The following is a 19,259-nucleotide window of genomic DNA, read 5'->3' as shown; positions in this document are numbered from 1 at the left end:
TGTGAATGAGATGCAAGCACTGTGGAGGGTACAAGTGCCAACACTGAGGTAACAGGGGTCCAAGACGAGAGAAAAACAGAAACACGATGAAATGTTGGAGCCACTATGGAGCTCAGTTCCCAGAATGACAGATGAACCACCACAGGCTGAAAGGGCCCCAGAACATCAAACAGGAGAAAAGAGAAACATTAGCACATTATAGCAAAATTTAAGAATATCAGAGACAAATGGAAAAAAATTCTTAAAATATCTAGAGAAAAAAGGAACAGGAATCTTCAAAGGAACAATAATCCCGTTGGTACCAGACTTCTCAACAGTGACATGAGATATAAGATAATGAAATGGTACATTTTAAATACTGAGGAGATCCATTCAGTGAGCATGGAGACAGTCACAAAATACCATCACTCTGTAACATCAAGGACCCAGAGAACCTGTAAAACCATATCATTTAACCTATCAGATTGCTGAGTATGCAGAGAAGTACAAATGAGCCCTTCCTGGATGAGAAAGACTAATGGCTGCTCTCATCCCAGGAGCAAATCCACTGTGGACAGACCATTCTGAGGAGCTGGAGAAATCCAACTAAGCTTTCAGTGATTATGTGAGGAAGCACGATGGGCTGGAATCAGGAATCACAGATGCAGAGCAAGCGCTCAGCACCCACCAATTCTCCCCCCCACAGGATTTTTACTCAGCGCATGGGAATCCAGTGGCTGGTCCGGAAAGCAGAGAGATTTCATACCCTCACGAGGCTGAGATTTCCCCAGTCCACCTGGAGGGAGAGGTCTGTTCCAACCCTCAAGCATCTAAAACCAATCATTAATTGGCACTAATGAGCCCTGCGCACCAGGCCTAGCCCAGCTAACCTCTGGATGATATCAGAGATCAGCTGCTCAGGCTAGTTGTCTGACACAGAGTAGAGCATGGCCATCCCAGGGGTAGGTATTTTCTACCTTGGTCTCTCTGTTCTTGTATACAGTATGTCTAAGAAGCAAGAAATTATGACATATAATCTCACAAAGCAACAGTCAACAGAAACAGACCTGCAGAGGATCTGCATGTTTGAATTAGCAGACAAGGACTTTAAAATAGCCATTATAAATATGTTAAAGAGAAGCAAGATGAATGAGAGAATAGAAAATTTGAGCAGAGGAAAGAAAACTTTTAAAAGTAACACAATAAAAAATACAACATCTAAAATGAAGAATAAATTGGATAGACTTACCAATAGCAAGGATACCACAGAAGACAAAGTCACAGAACTCAAGGACAAGTCAACAAAATTATTCAAACCAAAGATCAGAAAGAAGAAATAAATTATGAATTATTTATAAATGAATTTTTTTTAAATGGAGCATAAAAAATCTGTGGGAAATATCAAACAAACAAGCACATAACTGGAGTCCCAGAGAGGGCAGACTAGGCAAAAGAAATATTTGAAGAGATAATGACTGAGTATTTTCTAAAAAGGAAGAAATACATCAACCCACAAATCCAAGAAGCTCAGCAAATACCAAGCAAATAAACTTAAGACCTAAAAATGTCTATTCAGTCGAACTATTACTCAAACGTGAGAGTGTAATAAAAAATACCCTCTCGCAAACACAGCTTCAAAGACTTAGCAAAAAAGGGTGGGTTTTTTTGGAGATAGTATTTGAATAGTAAGATAAACCTAGAATATTCTGTAAGCAGTAAGAGAAGGGAGGATTATCAAATATTGCAAGAAAGTCTGTCACTCTCTAAAAGGAGAAAGAAAAGCAGAAAAAAAGTGGCAGGGTTAATATTATGATGGAAAAAAATGCAGACAAATAAGAATGAGCTAAATTCTCCAGGTAAAAGACAGACTGCCAGACTTACTACAAAACAAAACAAGCTATGGACAGCTGGGCAGCTCAGTTGGTTAAGCATCCAGCTCTTGGCTTTGGCTCAGTTTGCGATCTCTGGGTCATAAGATTGAGCCCCACACCAGGCTCAGCACTCAGCACAGAGTCTGCTTTAGATTCTCTCTTTACCTCTCCCTCTGCCCCCTTCCCTCTCTCTAAAATAATAAATCTTAAAAAAAAAAAGCTATACTCTCCTAGAAGAGATACTCCTAAATCATAAACAAAAAGACAAAGTAAAAATATGGAAAAAATATCAGGTGAATACAGATCAAAATAGAGAAGTCACAGATGCAAGTCACAGTTTAGCTACACTATTATCAGCCAAAACAGACACCAAGATGGAAAGCATCATTAGGGATGAGAGGGTCTCTTTCAATGATAATTGGTTCCAATTCACCAAGATCATTATAAACATTCAAGCTCCTAATACGACAGTGTCAATACATATAAAACAAAAATTAACAGACTGCAGGAAGAAACTGACAGATTTACCATAATACTATGAAATTTGGAACCACCTCTCTCAATTCAGGTTAAGAAACTCCCCTCCAAAAAAAAATCAGCAAAAAGAAGATTCAAATAATACAACTAACAATTTGAACTAATTCATTCTCTGAACACACAGAAAAAATTAAGTTATTAAGGACAAGAAGATAAATTTTAAATCTCCATGTTTAGATATTTTTAAAGATACTTTGAAATGGCTTATGGATTGAAGAAGAAATATGGACAGTGACAAAACTTTAAATGAATATTAATGATCATTTTCTATATAAATACTTGTCTGATGTAGCAAAAGCAGTGCTTCATGGGAACTCAACTAAAGGAATGAAAGGAGTACTTAAAGCATTTTCCCACAATGAAACTCCAGGACCAATGTTATAGGTAAGTTCTACCAAGTTGCCAACAAACAGATCATTGCAGCATTATACAGGTTCTTCCAGAGAGTAGAAAATAGGGATTATGTGCCAACCTATTCTGTGAGGCCAGTATAACCTTGATACCAACACCAGATATGGACAGCTGGAGAAAGTAAAATGATGGATCTGTTAAACATATGAACAATAGATGCAGAAATCCAATAGTCTATTAAGACTATATATACCATTATCAAGCTGGATTGTTGCAAGAATAGTCTGATATTAGGAAAACCTGCTATATTAACCAACTGGAGAAGAAAAAGCATATAAGCATTTCAATAAATGCATAATAAGCATTTGACAAAATTTATACCCATTTGTGAAATAAATTCTCACTAAATAAGGAATAAAAAAGTACTTTCTTACCAGATAAAAATCACATCACACATACGCACACATGTACATACACACCTCTAATACCATGTGGTATAAAATATATAGGATTTATTGGAGGAAAAACTTAAAAGAGAGATGTAGCAGAGCCCACATAACCCCCGAAGTGTGCATCATCCCATAGAGAGGTGTGCTTAGGCCAGGCATAGCCAGACTAGCACACTATGTGTGGCCAAGCAATAACACTTCACACATTTATAGAGAAAGAAGTACAGGTTACATCGCGAGAGGTCTGGAACAATGAGTCTCCTGATCCTTGTTATGCAGAGGTAGGATCTGGGACTCAAAACCTGTGCTTCTGTTGATCTGACTCAGTCATGCTGAGTTACCAACAGGGGGAAGGAAATTAGCTTCTGAGGTAGTTTTAGTGTGCCTCTCCTCAAACCTCAAATACACATTATCCTAAATAGAAAGACATTCCTCTTAAAATTGGGGACAACAAGGGGAGCCTGGGTGGCTCAGTCAGTTAAGTGTCCAACTCTTTTTTTTTTTTTTAAGATTTTATTTATTTATTGGACAGAGATAGAGACAGCCAGCGAGAGAGGGAACACAAGCAGGGGGAGTGGGAGAGGAAGAAGTAGGCTCATAGCGGAGGAGCCTGACGTGGGGCTCGATCCCGTAACGCCGGGATCACGCCCTGAGCCAAAGGCAGACGCTTAACCGCTGTGCCACCCAGGCGCCCCAAGTGTCCAACTCTTGATTTCAGATCAGGTCATGATGTCAGGGTTGTAAGATCAAGCCCTGTGTCAGGCTCCACACTGGGGCATGGAGCCTGCTCAAGATTCTCTCTCTCTCTCACTCTCACTCTACACCCTCCCCACCTCTCTCTCTCCCTCTCTTAAAAAAAATGGAGACAAGGATGCCCACTGTCACTAAGCCTCATCAATATTATCATATTGATATCAACATTCCAGATTGGAAGTACTAGCCAATGCAATAAAGTAAGAAAAAGAAATTAAAATCATGAAGACATGAAGGTAGGGAGTAAGAATGTCAGTATTTGTTGTCTTTAATCTATAAGCAAACTTTACTCTATAAGCAGTATGGTTGTCTTTGATCTATAAACAAACTACTGAAAATGATAAAAAATGTAATATGTTTAGTGGATATACGTTATTATAACAAAATTGCATTTCAATACATCAACAATTAGAAAATGTAATTATAAAAGATATATTCAGAGAAAATCGACGAAACCAAAAGTTGGTTCCTTGAAAAGTTCAATAAAATTGATAAACCTCTAGTTAGACTGATCACAAAATAAAAAAGAAAAATTAGCAATATCAGAATGAAAGAGAAGACATCACTAAGGATCCTGCTAGCATTTAAAGGACAAGGAAGAGACTGTGAACAAGTTGAGGCCAATATATCTGACAACTTAAAGAAAAGGGATAAATACCTTGAAAGACACAAATTACCAGAAATGACAGAAGAATAAATAGAAAATACAAATAGCCCCGTATCTATTAAAGAATTCTAATATGTAATTAAAAACCTTTCTGCAAAGAAAATGGCAGGACTGGACTGCTTCACTGATGAATTCAATCAAACACAGAAGAAAAGAATACTAACCCTACACAAGCTTCTTCAGAGACTAAAGGAAGAAGAGCACTTGATTCATTTTGTAAGACCAGTATTGTCTTGATACCAAAACAAGAGAGATGTTAGTTTTTTTTTTAAATGAAATTAGGGGCACCTGGGTGGCTCAGTGGGTTAAGCATCCAACTCTTGATCTCAGCTCAGGTTTTGAGCTCAGGGTCATGAGTCTGAGCTCCATAAAAAAGAAAGAAAAGAAAAGAAAAGAAAAGAAAAGAGAAGAGAAGAGAAGAGAAGAGAAGAGAAGAGAAGAAAAAAGAAAAGAAAAGGAAAGGAAAGGAAAGGAAAGGAAAGGAAAGGAAAGGAAAGGAAAGGAAAGGAAAGGAAAGGAAAGGAAAGGAAAGGAAAGGAAAGGAAAGGAAAGGAAAGGAAAGGAAAGGAAAGGAAAGGAAAGGAAAGGAAAGGAAAGGAAAGGAAAGGAAAGGAAAGGAAAGGAAAGGAAAGGAAAGGAAAGGAAAGGAAAGGAAAGGAAAGGAAAGGAAAGGAAAGGAAAGGAAAGGAAAGGAAAGGAAAGGAAAGGAAAGGAAAGGAAAGGAAAGGAAAGGAAAGGAAAGGAAAGGAAAGGAAAGGAAAGGAAAGGAAAGGAAAGGAAAGGAAAGGAAAGGAAAGGAAAGGAAAGGAAAGGAAAGGAAAGGAAAGGAAAGGAAAGGAAAGGAAAGGAAAGGAAAGGAAAGGAAAGGAAAGGAAAGGAAAGGAAAGGAAAGGAAAGGAAAGGAAAGGAAAGGAAAGGAAAGGAAAGGAAAGGAAAGGAAAGGAAAGGAAAGGAAAGGAAAGGAAAGGAAAGGAAAGGAAAGGAAAGGAAAGGAAAGGAAAGGAAAGGAAAGGAAAGGAAAGGAAAGGAAAGGAAAGGAAAGGAAAGGAAAGGAAAGGAAAGGAAAGGAAAGGAAAGGAAAGGAAAGGAAGAAAAAAAACAAAATTACAGACTAATATTCCTCATGAACATGGACATAAAAATCCTTACAGAATATTACGAAATCAAATACATTGTTACATTAAAAGGATAATATATCATGACCAAGTGGGATTTATCTCAAGAACACAGGTCGGTTTAACACCTGAAAATCAGTAAGTATAATTCACCATATTCGGATATGAAAGAGAAAACCATATGATCATTTCAATAGATGCAGAAAAATCATTTGAAAATATTCAACTACTATTTAAAACTCTTAATAAACTAAGACTAGATAGAAGAGAATGTCTTCAACCTGATGAAGAGCATCCATGAAACAGCAACAGCTAACAGAGCACTTCATGGTGAGAGGCGTACTGCTACCACCGGTAATAAGGCAGAGTGTCCTTTAAACTCATTTCTTCCCACATTGTCCTGAGGTCCCAGACAGGGACACAAACAAGAAAGGAAATAAAAGTCACATCTGCTGGCAAAAAGATGACCTGGTCGTGCACGTAGGAAATCCTAAGAGATTCTACCAAAAAAGCTATAGAATAAATAAGCAAATTCAAGTGGGTCACAGGACAGGGACAATATACAAAACCTTACTATTTTCATAGTCAAGCAGTGAACACCTGGAAAATAGAGTAAAATGAACAATATTATATATAATAGCACCAAATATGATAAATGTTTACATATGTGAAATGAATTATAGACATTAAGTGTAAAAGCTAAAACTGTAAACTTCTAAAAGAGCATAAGAGAAAAATCTTCACAACAGCAGGAAAAAATGGTTATGCATTTAGAAAAATATTAGATTGTTCCCTACTTTTCACCACACACAAGAATTCATTCCAGATTAATTAAGGACTTAAATGTTTTTCTAAAACTATAAAATTTTATGTGGAAAATATAGGTATCTTTTTGGCCTTGGGATAAGGAAAGATTTCTCAAGCCACAAAAAAAGCACTAACTATAAAAGAAAAAATGGACAAATTTGACTATATAAGAATTACAAACCTAAAATCATCAGTCCTAAGGAAGAAAGTGGGATATAAGCTACAAACCAGGAAATGAGATATATATATATGATTGGTTTCAAGAATATATAAAGAACTCTATGAATCAATAAGAAAAGAATCATCAACCCAGTAGGAAAATCAGCAAAACACACTGAGTAGGGCCTTTCATGGAAAAGGAGATAATAAAGCCAACAAAAACAAAGAGAAATATCAGTAAGCAGTGAAATGCAAATCAGAAGCACAGTGAGGTGCATTCAGTTGACAAAACTGCAAAGTCTAAAAAGCCATCTACTGGTGGTAATGCGGCTCAACAGGGTTTCTTACAAATTGCTGGAGGGAGTGTAAACTGATACACTTTGAAAAGGGTTTGGTAATCTGCCTGTCAAGTTGACCATGCATAGAAACTGTGTCCCAGAGACACCACTTCCAGGTTTAAATTTAAGAAAATGGGCACATTTATACCAGGAGCTATGAAAGGAAATAGAAGCTTTTTTTTTTTTTAAAGATTTTATTTATTTATTTGACAGAGAGAGAGACAGCCAGCGAGAGAGGGAACACAAGCAGGGGGAGTGGGAGAGGAAGAAGCAGGCTCCCAGCGGAAGAGCCTGACGTGGGGCTCGATCCCAGAACGCCGGGATCATGCCCTTAGCCGAAGGCAGACGCTTAACAACTGAGCCACCCAGGTGCCCCAGAAATAGAAGCATTTTAAAAAATAATAACAAAAAGTCTGAAATCAACCCAAATGCCCACCAAACAAGAATGGACAGAGTATGGTAGACTCCCGCTGCGGATTCTGACTACTACTGTCATGCTCACACAGAGACCCACAACAGTTCAGAGATAGCTCATTAATATCATTTTGAGCGAGAGAGGTGTACATATATCACAATATCCTTTTAATAAAATTCATAAATAGCAAAAACAAAACCATACATTGTTTAGGTAATTCATAAAAATTAAAACACTAAAGAGACAAGGACATCATAACCCCAGAAAACCACGTCACAAGAGACAGGAAAGTGCGTGTGACGAGATGAGCCAGTGAACATTCTAGCTCCTGGGTGTCATTATTCACCACCATTTATTTACTTTGTTACATTTTAAGCATTAAAATTAAACTTCTCTATATTGAACATTATGAATTCCAGACCACAAGTCCCAGTTTAAAATAAAAAACAAGCCTGTGGCAAATACTCTTAAGTAAAGGCCTCATCCCCAAACGTACTGGTTTTATACGTGGTCACTGTGTATGAAATTGGCAAGATGGGGCCTGGCCACCTGGCAGCCAGTGCAGTGAAGTCCCACATGGTCTCTGTGAGGTCATGATGAGCAACCCCCGTCCTGGGCCCGCTGCCCACTGCTTCCTCTCCAGGGTGTTTCGGGCCTCTCCAAGCACTGAGGGGTGCTGGAGAATTCCATCCGGCTCCTCAGAACAAAGCTAATTTACATCCATCTTATTTGGCTTCAAGCCACTGCTTCCAGTCACAACACCACTTTATTCTTGGGGTCTCTCCCAGTGCCTGTGCACCTGGGCTTCCCTCTCAGAAGCTGGTGAGTGCGGATCCCAGCCGAGCCTGCATGGGGGCTCCTACCGGGTCCCTATGGGTCTCCCGCACAGGGCACAAAGGAGGCCCCGTGTGCCGGGTAAGACTCCTGCTCCGCTAGGCTGCCTGGCCCAGCATGGCCTGCTCTCTGACTCCTGCCTCTCTTTACAAATATCTCAGCCTCCACCTCCCCAGGGAGACTGACAGCCCAGCTGAGCAAGCTGACCTTGACCTCCTCTTGCCTTCTGCAGCCCCTGCACCAGGGGTAGAGAGGGGGGGTGGAGAGAGTCATACCCTGACTCCTGGCCCTGTGCTCCAAGCAGGCAGAGGGAGGTGAGGCCTGCAGGGCACACTGGGGGACGAGCCCTGTACCCCTCACACCTGGGTAGGGCTCTAAGCCCTGAGATGGGCCTAGCCCCTGAGAAGCCTGACAGTGACATGCTGGAGTGACCTGGGCTAGGGCCTTTGTCAGGCAGACAGTGGAGAGGCTGGGTGTCAGGCTAAAGCCTCAGAGCACACATGATATCCCGGGGGCTGTGGAGGCTCCTGGAGGTCCGCATAGAGCCCACGCAGGGCCGTGCAGTCCTGTGTAGGGCTGTAGGGCCTGTGTAGGGCTGTAGGGCCTGTGTCCCACCTATGTGGAGCCTTATAGGGCCTTGCAGCCTCCTGTCCTGTCTCTGCAGAGACAGACAAGTGCCCCTGTCTCTGCAGAGACAGATGAGTGCCAAGCGCAGCCCTGCAGAAACGGAGGCTCCTGCAGGGACCTCCCGGGGGCCTTTGTCTGCCAGTGCCCTGCAGGCTTCACTGGAGTCCACTGCGAGACAGGTAGGGGCTGTGCTTGGGTGGGTCCCCTGAGTGGCTGGGCCCTCACCCACATTCATGATGCCCTGGACGGCCTGGACAAACCTATTTTCAACAAGCATAGACCCTGGGCCACTCAGCAGAGGGAAATGGCTGGGCTCCTGGCCCAGCTAGACAGCACCCCCCCGGGGGGGGAAGGACCCCGGGAAGGGAGCTCTGAGGCTGAGGGGGATTTCCCCAGCAACCCCCCCCCACCCGGCATCTCTCCTCGATCCCCCTTCCCTTCTTCCCGCTGTCCTCTCCTCCCTCCCCCAGACACCCCCTTGCGGCTCTGGCCGACTCTCTGGGTGTTCTCCAGAGGTGGATGCCTGCCACTCCAGCCCCTGCCAGCACGGAGGCCGGTGTGAGAATGGTGGCGGGGCCTACCTGTGCGTCTGCCCAGAGGGCTTCTTCGGCTACCACTGTGAGACAGGTAGGGATGCAGGAGGCAGGCCCCGGATCTTCCAGAGGCCCCTTCCTCTGGCCTCTGCTGGGTCCCCTGATACAAGCTACCCAACTCCTCCTGCACTTGCCCCTCCAATGGCCCCACCTCACCCCACGAGATGGGCTGGCTCCGTGGCCAGCCTGGACAGGTGGAGCTCACTGTAGCCCCAGCGTCCCGGCACCCACCTCTCCTTACACCTGGGAACTCTCCCCACATTTTCCTCCTTTATAGGACTTGCCATACTCTGGAACTGTCTCTTCAATTTGCTGGTCTCAGCTCTCCTCCTAGAATGGGTGTGTCCTGGGGGCACATCCTGTTCTAGCCCCCAAGCTGGGCTTGGCTGGCAGCAGTCCCTTGTGCGGGGTGCATGAGGCTGCTGGGCTCTGGTAGCACTGCAGGGCAGTGATGCCTGTGCTGGGGGTGAGGCCTAGGGCCCCAGGACTGTGGGGCCTGGGAGCCTGGGCATAAGCATGATGGGGACCCTTTGTGCCCAGGGAGTCTCAGGGCACAAGTTTGGGGTGGCTGAGGGCACACCTGGAGAACCAGGGTCAATGGCCGTTGACAGTGATAAGGGGCCCGTGTGGCTTCACTGGGAACTGGCGGGCAGTGGCCCCGGCTGGGGCAGCTCAGGTCCCCTCGGTGCCCACAGCCCCAGTGCAGAGGGAGGCTGCCCCGGCTGCCAGTGGCTCCCCAGGAGGGGCCAGCCCTGTGCTCACCCCACTCTGAGTCACCGCCTGCCAGGCTACCTGGGCTTGGAGTGGTGGTGGGATGACCTGGCTCTGAGACAGAAAGGCAAAGCTACCCAGCCTCTCGGGGAGACCTCTGGCAAGCCTTGCGTTTCCCCTCAGAGAGCGGCCCCTCCTTCACCTTCTCAAAGCGCTGCCTGTTACGGTACTACCCACATCCACCCCACAAACACGCCCACACAGGAAGGACCTGCTGCCCCTGAGAGCAAGGGCCCACGGGGGGAGCAGATAAGGCCCCAGCGTTCACTGCTCCTCTCCTCTTCCCCAGTGAGTGACCCCTGCTTCTCCAGCCCCTGTGGGGGCCACGGCTACTGCTTGGCCAGCAATGGGTCCCACAGCTGCACCTGCAAAGTGGGCTACACGGGCAAGGACTGTGCCAAAGGTGAGGTGGCAAAGATGCCAGCGTAGGGGATGGGCCCCCACTCATCCATGAGGACACAGACCCCCCCCAGGGGACAGACCAAAGTGCTGAGCACCCCCAGGGCAAAGCGTCTAGGCAGTTGCTTACCCGGGCTCTACCCAAGAAGCAGGGAGGGGCAGATAACCGCCCAGGAAGCATAAATGCAGTCACAGGTGCACACAAACCCGAGACCCTCCCCGAGAGTAAAGGCAGTCATCTGTGCACGCGCACGGAGACCCTCCAGGGGGCACTGGTCAGAGACCAAGTAAAGAGGTCCACTGTGGCAACAGGAGCTGGTCCCCCACCAGCAGTAGCTCACCTCTGCCCCGGGGTGGCAGGCCCGAGAGCCACCAGGTGAGACGTCTGGCCAGGCCTTCCGTGGCTGACAGCTGACCACCCCCTTCCCTTGTTCTTGACTGAAACCCTGAAGAGCTCTTCCCACCAACGGCCCTCAAGGTGGAGCGAGTGGAAGAAAGTGGGGTCTCCATCTCCTGGCGTCCACCTGAAGGCCAGGCTGCCAGGCAGATGCTCGACGGCTATGCGGTCACCTACACTTCCTCGGACGGGGCCTACCGCCGTACAGACTTTGTGGACCGGAGCCGCTCCTCGCACCAGCTGCGGGCCCTCGCGGCCGGCAGAGCCTACAACATCTCCGTGTTCTCAGTCAAGCGCAACGCCAACAACAAGAATGACATCAGCAGGCCGGTGCTGCTGCTCACCCGCACACGTGAGAGCCTGCTGGTGGCAGTTCTAGAGAAGAGGGTGGGCAGGGAGGGTGCTGCTGCTCACCCGCACACGTGAGTGCCCACCTGGATGTGCCTGCAGCCACCTGCAGAGATGCACTGGCCGGGCACCCAAGGCGCCATGGCTTAGCAGTGAGGCCGGGGAGAAGTGGGGGGGCTCCCTGAAAGGGCCCCTGCCACGAGCCAGCCCATGTTGTGGGGTGCTGAAAGGACAGGCAAAGGGCCCAGGGGATCACCGAACACACTGAGGGAGACAGCAACACCAAGGGGGTAGGGAGGGAGCCTGCTGGTGGCAGTTCTAGAGAAGAGGGTGGGCAGGGAGGGTGTGGCTGCACAGGAGGGGAAAGCATAGTCTAGGGAGGCCTTGGGGCCTTACCTGGTTTGTCTGCTTCTGGGATCTACAGAGGAGGGTCTTCCACAGGGAGGAATGGATGGTGGGCAGAGGCCAGGGGACCGTGGGAGACTGTGGAAGGGGCTGCTGGGGGCTGGAGGAAGGAGCATGGATGAGGCAGTGGTCCCCTGGGCAGCACAGAGGGCCCATGAGGGCAGCTGGCAGGGGTTCAGAGCGTGGCCAGCACACAAGGGTCTCTGCTCCCACCATACCAGGTGCTGGCACAGGTCAAAGCAGGAAGACAGGGCCAGCCCCATGAGCACTGTGAAGACAGACAGCCATGACCCATCAGTGGGGACTCAGGATGGGGAAGGAGGGAGGCGAGGATGCTCAGAGGCACGGACAGGAACTTCGTGGGAGGAGGAGGGAAAGTACCCTGGTGTCACCTGCTGGCCCGAGACAGACGCTGACCATGAGGACATTGAGGGCCAAGTGAGGGATAAGATGAGAAACTCAGGACAGGTATGTGGTGGGGAAGGCCAGCCAAGAGGCACTGAGGATGCACCTGGGCCAGCAGGAGGGCCTGAGTGAGCTTGTGTGGCAGAGCGGGTTCAGCCTGAGCTTGCTTTAGGAAGAAGCGGCATCCCTCCCCCTCCACCGCCAGAGTGGGGTCTCCCCAGGAGCCCGGGGCGGGCAGAAGGCACCACTGCCCACTGGACTGGTCACTGCACTGCCAGGAGACAAGGGCTCCCCTCCTGCTCCTGAGGTCTACGCAGACCCTTCCCCACAATAGCCCAGGATTTTCACAGCTTCCATCCTTGGTAGGCCCCAGCATTGCCCAAATGTTCACTGTCAGTCACCAAAACATCCAGGGAGAAGGAAAAGGAGGTTCCAGGGTCCATGTGTCCCAAGGCCCCGCCCCACTGCCCAGCATGTCTAAATAGGCAAGACTGCAGGCCTCTGGTGGAGATGTCTGCTCTCCAGCCCCAGGCAGGAGCCTGTCTGATTGACCCTAGTCCCATGGGGCTGAAGGCCGCACCCAGCAAGCCCAGGTGGGCCGGCGCCTCGCTTGGGCCCTGTCTCAGTGACCCCCCCAGCGCACTTCCTGAGCCCTGTCTCACGGTCTTAAGCCCCTGCCCTCCCCTGGAGCAAGCAGGTGCTAGCATCAGCTGAGGGGCCGATTGCCCCCCAGGACCCCGCCCGGTTGAGGGCCTTGAGGTCACCAACGTGACAGCCAGCGCCATCTCGGTGCGGTGGGCTCTGCACAGGATCCGTCACGCCACCGTCAGCAGTGTCCGCGTATCCATCCGGCATCCTGAGGCCCAGGAGGACCAGTCCGCTGATATGGACAAGAGTGTGGACAAGTTCACATTCGGGTAAGAGCAGGGAGCCATCCTTCCCTCAGGGCTCTGGGGCTTCCTCCTTTCTCCCTCTGTGCCCCTCCCCTGCCATTCCACACCCGCCCCACCTGCCTTGAGAAGTAGGGGTGTGTATGTGCCTCTTGTGTTGCAGAGTCCCCCTCTGTCCTGGGCCTCGGTCCTGCCCTGCCCCATCACAGGTGCTGCCAGATGGGTGTTTGGAAGTGCCCTGACAAAGCAGGGACGCTCTAAAACCCGGGGGGTCATGCCTCCTGCACAGATGAGACCGAGCCACCCAGAGAGTGGCAGAGCTGTCCCAGCCTGAGACACGCAGGCCCCTCTGAAAGGGGGACACAGGGCATCCCTACACTTACCTTAAGTTTTTCTATTGTTCAAACCCTGTGTTAGAACCTTAAACTAGGCGTATAAATGTCTTATGCTTAATTATTACAAATCAAATACAAACAAAACTGCAAAGTAAATACAACTCACATGAACATCAGTCATTCAAACTGGCTGAGGACGGAAGTAAAGGCTGGAACGGCCCCACAATGAAGGCTCAGACTTCACAGCCTCGGCCCCCTCGGGTCTGTGACGGGCCCCTGGGGGTGGTTCGCCAGCCAGAGAGGCTTCTGACACCTGCTGGGGGTGGTGCAAGATGACGGGAAAGTGGGGAGGAAGACTGGCTGGGGTCCCTGTGCCTGCAGTGAACACAGCTTCAGGGGAGGACCCCGCCCCCCGAGTCGGCTGTGCCTCTGACAGCAGACAGCCGGTCAGCTCTGTGGGGACAGACCAGCAACATCCTGCCTGAGCAGCCACAGGCTGTGGCCATGGGGAGGGGCGCCTGGAAGGTGGGCAGGGGTTGGGGCAGGCAAGCCAGGCCAGGAGGGACACTCGTCCCCTCTGCATCCCGGAGCCCCCCATACGGTTGCACATTTCTAGTTGGCAGACTCATCAAGACCCTATTTTGCCTGCCTGCTGTGCTGGAAACAAGACCCTGCTTTGTGTTTTAAGTGTTGCTGTGACCTTTCTTGATTGATGTCCTGCTCACTTCCAAGGACTGGTGTGACAAAAACATACATGAGGTCCGGGGTGGGCGCTTGGTGACTGAGTCAGGGTCCCCAGGACCACCCAGCTCAGTGACTCACGAGGGTCCCTCCCAGACTCAGCAGAGGCTGTGCTCCCAGCTGGGACTCACAACAGAGAAATGGTGCAACACAAAGAAGGGAGAAGTCGGGGGACAAGGGGTGAGCTTCAGGGGCACCTCGTCCTGGAGTCACACAGGCCACCACCAGGCGTGACGACGTGTGAGAGACGCAGCACCCAGGGCTTTTAACGGGGGCTGGGCATGGGGCACCCCGTCTGCTGTCGATTCGGGGTGCCCAGGAGGAAGCGGGTGCTCAGCATGAACGACGTTGCACCAGGTGTGGGGGCAGTGAGGTCCTCGCATCCATGAGGGTGCTGGGAGTCTCCCGGGCACTCCCGCCGAGGGCCACCCAGGAGGGCACCCTCTTCTGCACAATGACCTCCAAGTGCCCTTTTCTGGCCTTTCCTGCCTGAACACCGCCTTGGCACCAGGGCCATCCTAGGCAGCTGTGGGCCATTCTTGACCCTTGCCCTGTACTAGCGAGACAGACCAGGAAGTAGCTCCTGCCTGAGGAACACACGGGTCTCAGGCCACAAATCCGGTCATTCTGGAAGCCACCTGCAGGACCACCCACAACTCATCCCACCTGTGTGGAAGTAGTTGCAGTCCAGCAGTGGTCTCTCCCTGGCCTCCCTCCCACAGGGCCCTGCTGCCAGGAAGGAGATACACCATCCAGGTGACTGCCCTCAGCGGGCTTGGGGGACAGGAGCCTCCCACCGAGAGCCTGGCCTCAGCCCCACTACACGTGTGGACTCGTGAGTACATGACCTCAGGTCTTGTGAGACCTTTGGAAGCTCTCCCCTCCCTCCAGCCCGAGTCCTACCAAAGTGGCCCTGGCACCCCAGAGGTCTCTTCCCCACAGGTGCCAGGAAGGGCAGGCCACCAGGAAGCCCTCTGTTTGGGTGTTCACCCAGCACCCAAAGGCTCCTGGGTTCCTACCAGACGGGGGTCAGAAGTAAAACGCCAGAGGGCATGCAGGTGAATGCCCATGCTGTCCACTCTCTGGTCTTCACGTATCTGGTGGGGAGGAGGCCCGGACCTCACCATCCCTCCCACCCCAACGCAGAGGGGGACACAGTGCCATGCTGTCCACACCAGGGGGACCCGTGAACAAGGGGGGTGCGTGGTGAGGAGGGAAGGTCTGGGCAGGGTCTCAGTTCCAGGTTCCAGGATAGCCCGCCTGGGGGACATGCATGGACAGCCCATTGTGGGGTGGGGGGTAGTGAGGGCCGGCTCAGGTCCTGGTGCTGACCTGAGTGCTGGGGCCCTGGCCAACTCCCAGCCCGTCTGGCCCCCTCCCACAGCCCAGGGCCAGGCTTAGGGAATCAAAAGGAGAACATGCTGACAGGCTGCACAGGCACGGGGCCTCCGTGGCTGCTTCCAGGCAGCATGCTGGGGGGCCTCGCAGGCAGAAGGATGCACTGCTGCTGACCCAGCTGCAAACACCCCTCCACACCAGCCTTTAGGACTGTAAGGCTGTCCATCATGACCACGTGGGTTTCCAGGAGACTTCAGCAGTCTTGTCAGATACTTAAACTTGGTGGTGGCCCCTTTCACCTCCCTACCCTGCTCCGTGCCTATCAGGGCCTCTGCCGCCAGCAAACCTGACAGCCGCCAGAGTCACGGCCACCTCTGCCCACGTGGTCTGGGACACCCCCACTCCAAGTACCTTGCTGGAGGCATACGTCATCAACGTGACCACGAGCCAGAGCACCAAGAGCCGCTACGTCCCCAATGGGAGGCTGACGTCCTACACAGTGCGGGACCTGCTGCCAGGAAGGCGCTACCAGCTATCGGTGACCGCCGTGCAGAGCGCTGAGGGTGACCAACTGCACAGCGAGCCTGCTCACCTCTACATCATCACCTGTAAGTACGGCACTGCCAGGGACGGTGGGGCGGGGACGGCCACGCACACCAGGCCTTGCAGTCTGTTCAGGACTGATGGGGCCATGAAGGCGGCCCAGCCCCTCATGCTCACTGCAGGCCCCCAGCAGGACAGCAGCCTGGGGATGTCACATCCTTGCCCAGGAGACACCTCAGCCCCAGGACCCACACGGGCGATACTGTCCCAGAGACTCCAGACAACCGCAAAACAGGACTGTGTTCACACAGGAGAATTTGGGAGTGTGAAGATCGGTGGGGAAGAAAGGTTTCATGGACAGTTAGTGCAGGGTCCGTGCACCAGGAATCGGTAAACATAAGCATATCACTCCTCACCTTGTCCCCGGGGAGTGGCCTTGAAGCCAGGCCTGACCCATGAGAAGCCTCTGGACAGAAGGATGGGAGAGAGGGCCAGGCTGGCCACAGGGGGGGTGGCCTGGGAGAGGCAGGAAGGAGACCCAAATGGACAGATGGAGGGAGGAAACAGCTGAGGAGCGCAGAGCCTCAGGCCACACGAAGGACGTGATCTGCTCCTCAGTGCACAGGAGGCCCGCAGGGTGCCACCAGGTCCGGCACGACCCTGCTGCCATGTTGCAGCCCAGCAAGGTGCTGTGGGAAGATGGCGCATCCGGACGGATGCTGCGGGGAGGGCAACAGGGTGAGAAGAGGGAGCAGGGAGGCGGACAGTAGCTAGGGCAGAACGGAGCCCCAGAGAGTAGACACACAGCACCTCGCAGGAGGTTCAGACCCTGTGCGGCTGCAGGCACACCTGCCTGAGGGAGGGCTGGGGCACAGTGAGGGGACAAGGACCCACAGAGAAGCCTCGCCCTCACTCTCCGGGCAGGTGGGGCTGGGGGCCTCTCTCAGATGTCCTGTCAGGTCCCAGTGGCTGACCATGCCCTGCTGATGGAGATCCTGGGCCTAGGGTGGGCAGAGAGCAGGGCCTGGGGCTTCCTAGAAAGCCACAAACCCACTATGAGGCCCCACAAAGCCGCCATGAGGCCTCAGGGCCATGCACACCGTCTCCAGTGCTCCCCTCCGAGGGGCCTGGCGGGACCAGCCTCATGCAGCCACCCACTCCTCCCATCTACCTGCAGCCTCCAGGGACGGCACTGAAAGACGCTGGCACAGGGAAGGACTGCATCCCCGGGTGCTCAGAAACAGACCCCCGCCCGCACGCTTGCCAGAGCTGCGCCTGCTCAGTGACCGCGACATACCTGAAACCCAGACCCTGGCCCCCAGGTGCAGCCTCGGCCATCCCCCCACAGCGCGCGGCCCCAGGCACATGCTCCGCAGTGACCCGTGGTGACTCCCTTGGCAGGTTCTCAGAGCTGGTGGATGGCAGAGGGCGAGTGAGTGCGAAGTTTGGGGGCTCACCTGGCAAATCGTTCACCACGAGATCACGTGAGTGCCTCAGCCAGCCCCAGGGGCCTCACTGCCACCTCCTCCGGCCCATGTCCCCAGCACGATGAGGGACGAAGCCCCTAACACCTGGGCTTAAAGACCACCCCCAGCGCCCGATACCACTTCCAGCAGGGACACAGCACAATGCAGGCCCTTGCACCTGCATGGGCTCACAGAGGCCTTCCCGATACGGCAGAATGGGTTGAAACAGGCTGCTGGCAGGGCTCAGGGTCAGAAGGTGGTCTGGGGTGCCCAAGCTGGGCTTGCCAAGCCAGGAGTCCCCATGTAGCTTAGTGAGCAGGACGCAGGAGAACACGGCACCACCTAACTCCTTGCCGCTCAAAGCGAGGTCCTTGGACCAGCAGCACCAACCTGGCCCAGGGGCTTCTAGGTGGGCAGGATCCCAGCCAGAGCCGTGCAACTGGAATCTGTCTTCAGTAAGGAGCCAAGTGATTGGCATACACACCACAGTCTGCAGACTGCACCTCTCCGTCCCAGTAACAGACAGTGTCCCAGGTTCAGATCCTGCTCGGCCTGGACTAGCGGGACCACCTGTGGCAGACCAGCGGGCCGCTCTGCCTGGCCCCAGCAGCACAGGGCATGAGCGATGGGTCGAGATGGCCTGGCCCCTTCCCACGTGGTGTAGCAGGAAGGAGTGGGCCAGAAATCTGTCTGCAGAAGGTCTTCCCCAAGACTGTGGCACAGCAAGCCAGAAGCTACATGCCCACTGGCTGACCCTACCCTGAAGGGCCTCAGGACCCTAGCCAGGGCAGCCCAGGCCTAGTCCTCACCTGTAAACTAGGTCCTGTTCTCATGGAATTCCCTGGCACAGAACCCAATTACCAGTTTAGTGAGAATTTTCAATCAGCACAAACGTTCCCAGGCCAGGGAAGAAAAGGGACAGTGATGAGCAGGTGGGGGCGTCGCAGCCCCAGTGACCAGTAGAGGAGCAGAAGAGCTCACTGGACATGATGACCAGGAAGAGGTGTCTGAGAAGCTGGGCAGGCGGAGTTGTGACCCCGACACCCTCCTAAAGCCATAGAGGCAGTCATAAAAAGCCCAAGTGCATAGGCAGGGACCCCACAGAGAAGCTGACTTGCATATAGGGCCGGCCAAGTGCAAGGTCTGCCTGAGGGTAGATGTGGGGGAGGAGGCACCATAGTCCCCAAGAAGCAGGGGTAGAGGGGGAGGAGAGTGGAATTTGACCATAAGAGGGACAGCACAGCATTAGCCACCTGGAAGGATAGGGCATTCGGCCCAGCCTCGGGCCACTGGTGACCTTCACCAAAGCAGCTCTGAGGTTCAGCAGGAGGATGAGGGATGGCCCCCATCTAGAGAAAAGCTGTCCTACTGGAGGCAGCTCTGTGCCCCAGTGGTGGGGATGGCCAGATGAACAGGCCACACTGAGCCCTGACCACGGCAATCTCCACACCCCGAGGGAGAGAAGCAGCTCAAGAACAACCCTGGGCATGAGGCAGCAGGCTGGGGGGTCAGCACGCTGGGACATTCTGATTTCTCCTAGAACCCACGGCTCCAGCACAGCTTGGGAACACGGAGGAGGCCCCCAAGCAGGTGCCTGAGCAGGTCAGCCTGGCCCTCCAGCTTCCTGAACACGGCAGTGACAAGGACATGGAAAGTAAGTCAGCAGGTATGGACTTTCAGAGCTGACCACCCTACGGGGCCTTAAGGGCTGTAGGTGGGGGGGGGG

At 51.8% G+C, this 19,259-nt stretch overlaps 1 protein-coding gene across 1 annotated transcript in view; it reads left to right on the top strand.

The window, feature by feature from the left end:
• The window catches only part of SNED1 (sushi, nidogen and EGF like domains 1), an 86,841-nt gene that overhangs the window by 48,341 nt on the left and 19,241 nt on the right, over window positions 1–19,259 (top strand). Inside the window, exons 17-27 of the mRNA XM_040636307.1 lie at window positions 8,230–8,356; window positions 8,877–9,081; window positions 9,416–9,529; window positions 10,556–10,669; window positions 11,118–11,414; window positions 12,954–13,137; window positions 14,909–15,021; window positions 15,851–16,132; window positions 17,245–17,389; window positions 17,469–17,551; window positions 19,074–19,187. Of these exons, the coding sequence (XP_040492241.1) occupies window positions 8,230–8,356; window positions 8,877–9,081; window positions 9,416–9,529; window positions 10,556–10,669; window positions 11,118–11,414; window positions 12,954–13,137; window positions 14,909–15,021; window positions 15,851–16,132; window positions 17,245–17,389; window positions 17,469–17,551; window positions 19,074–19,187 (1,778 nt within the window). The remainder of the gene's footprint in view (window positions 1–8,229; window positions 8,357–8,876; window positions 9,082–9,415; window positions 9,530–10,555; window positions 10,670–11,117; window positions 11,415–12,953; window positions 13,138–14,908; window positions 15,022–15,850; window positions 16,133–17,244; window positions 17,390–17,468; window positions 17,552–19,073; window positions 19,188–19,259) is intronic.

Source organism: Ursus maritimus, unplaced genomic scaffold (genome assembly GCF_017311325.1).
Source record: "Ursus maritimus isolate PB19 unplaced genomic scaffold, ASM1731132v1 scaffold_1, whole genome shotgun sequence".
NCBI lineage: Eukaryota > Metazoa > Chordata > Mammalia > Carnivora > Ursidae > Ursus > Ursus maritimus.
This window is presented reverse-complemented; position numbering and strand designations above follow the sequence as displayed.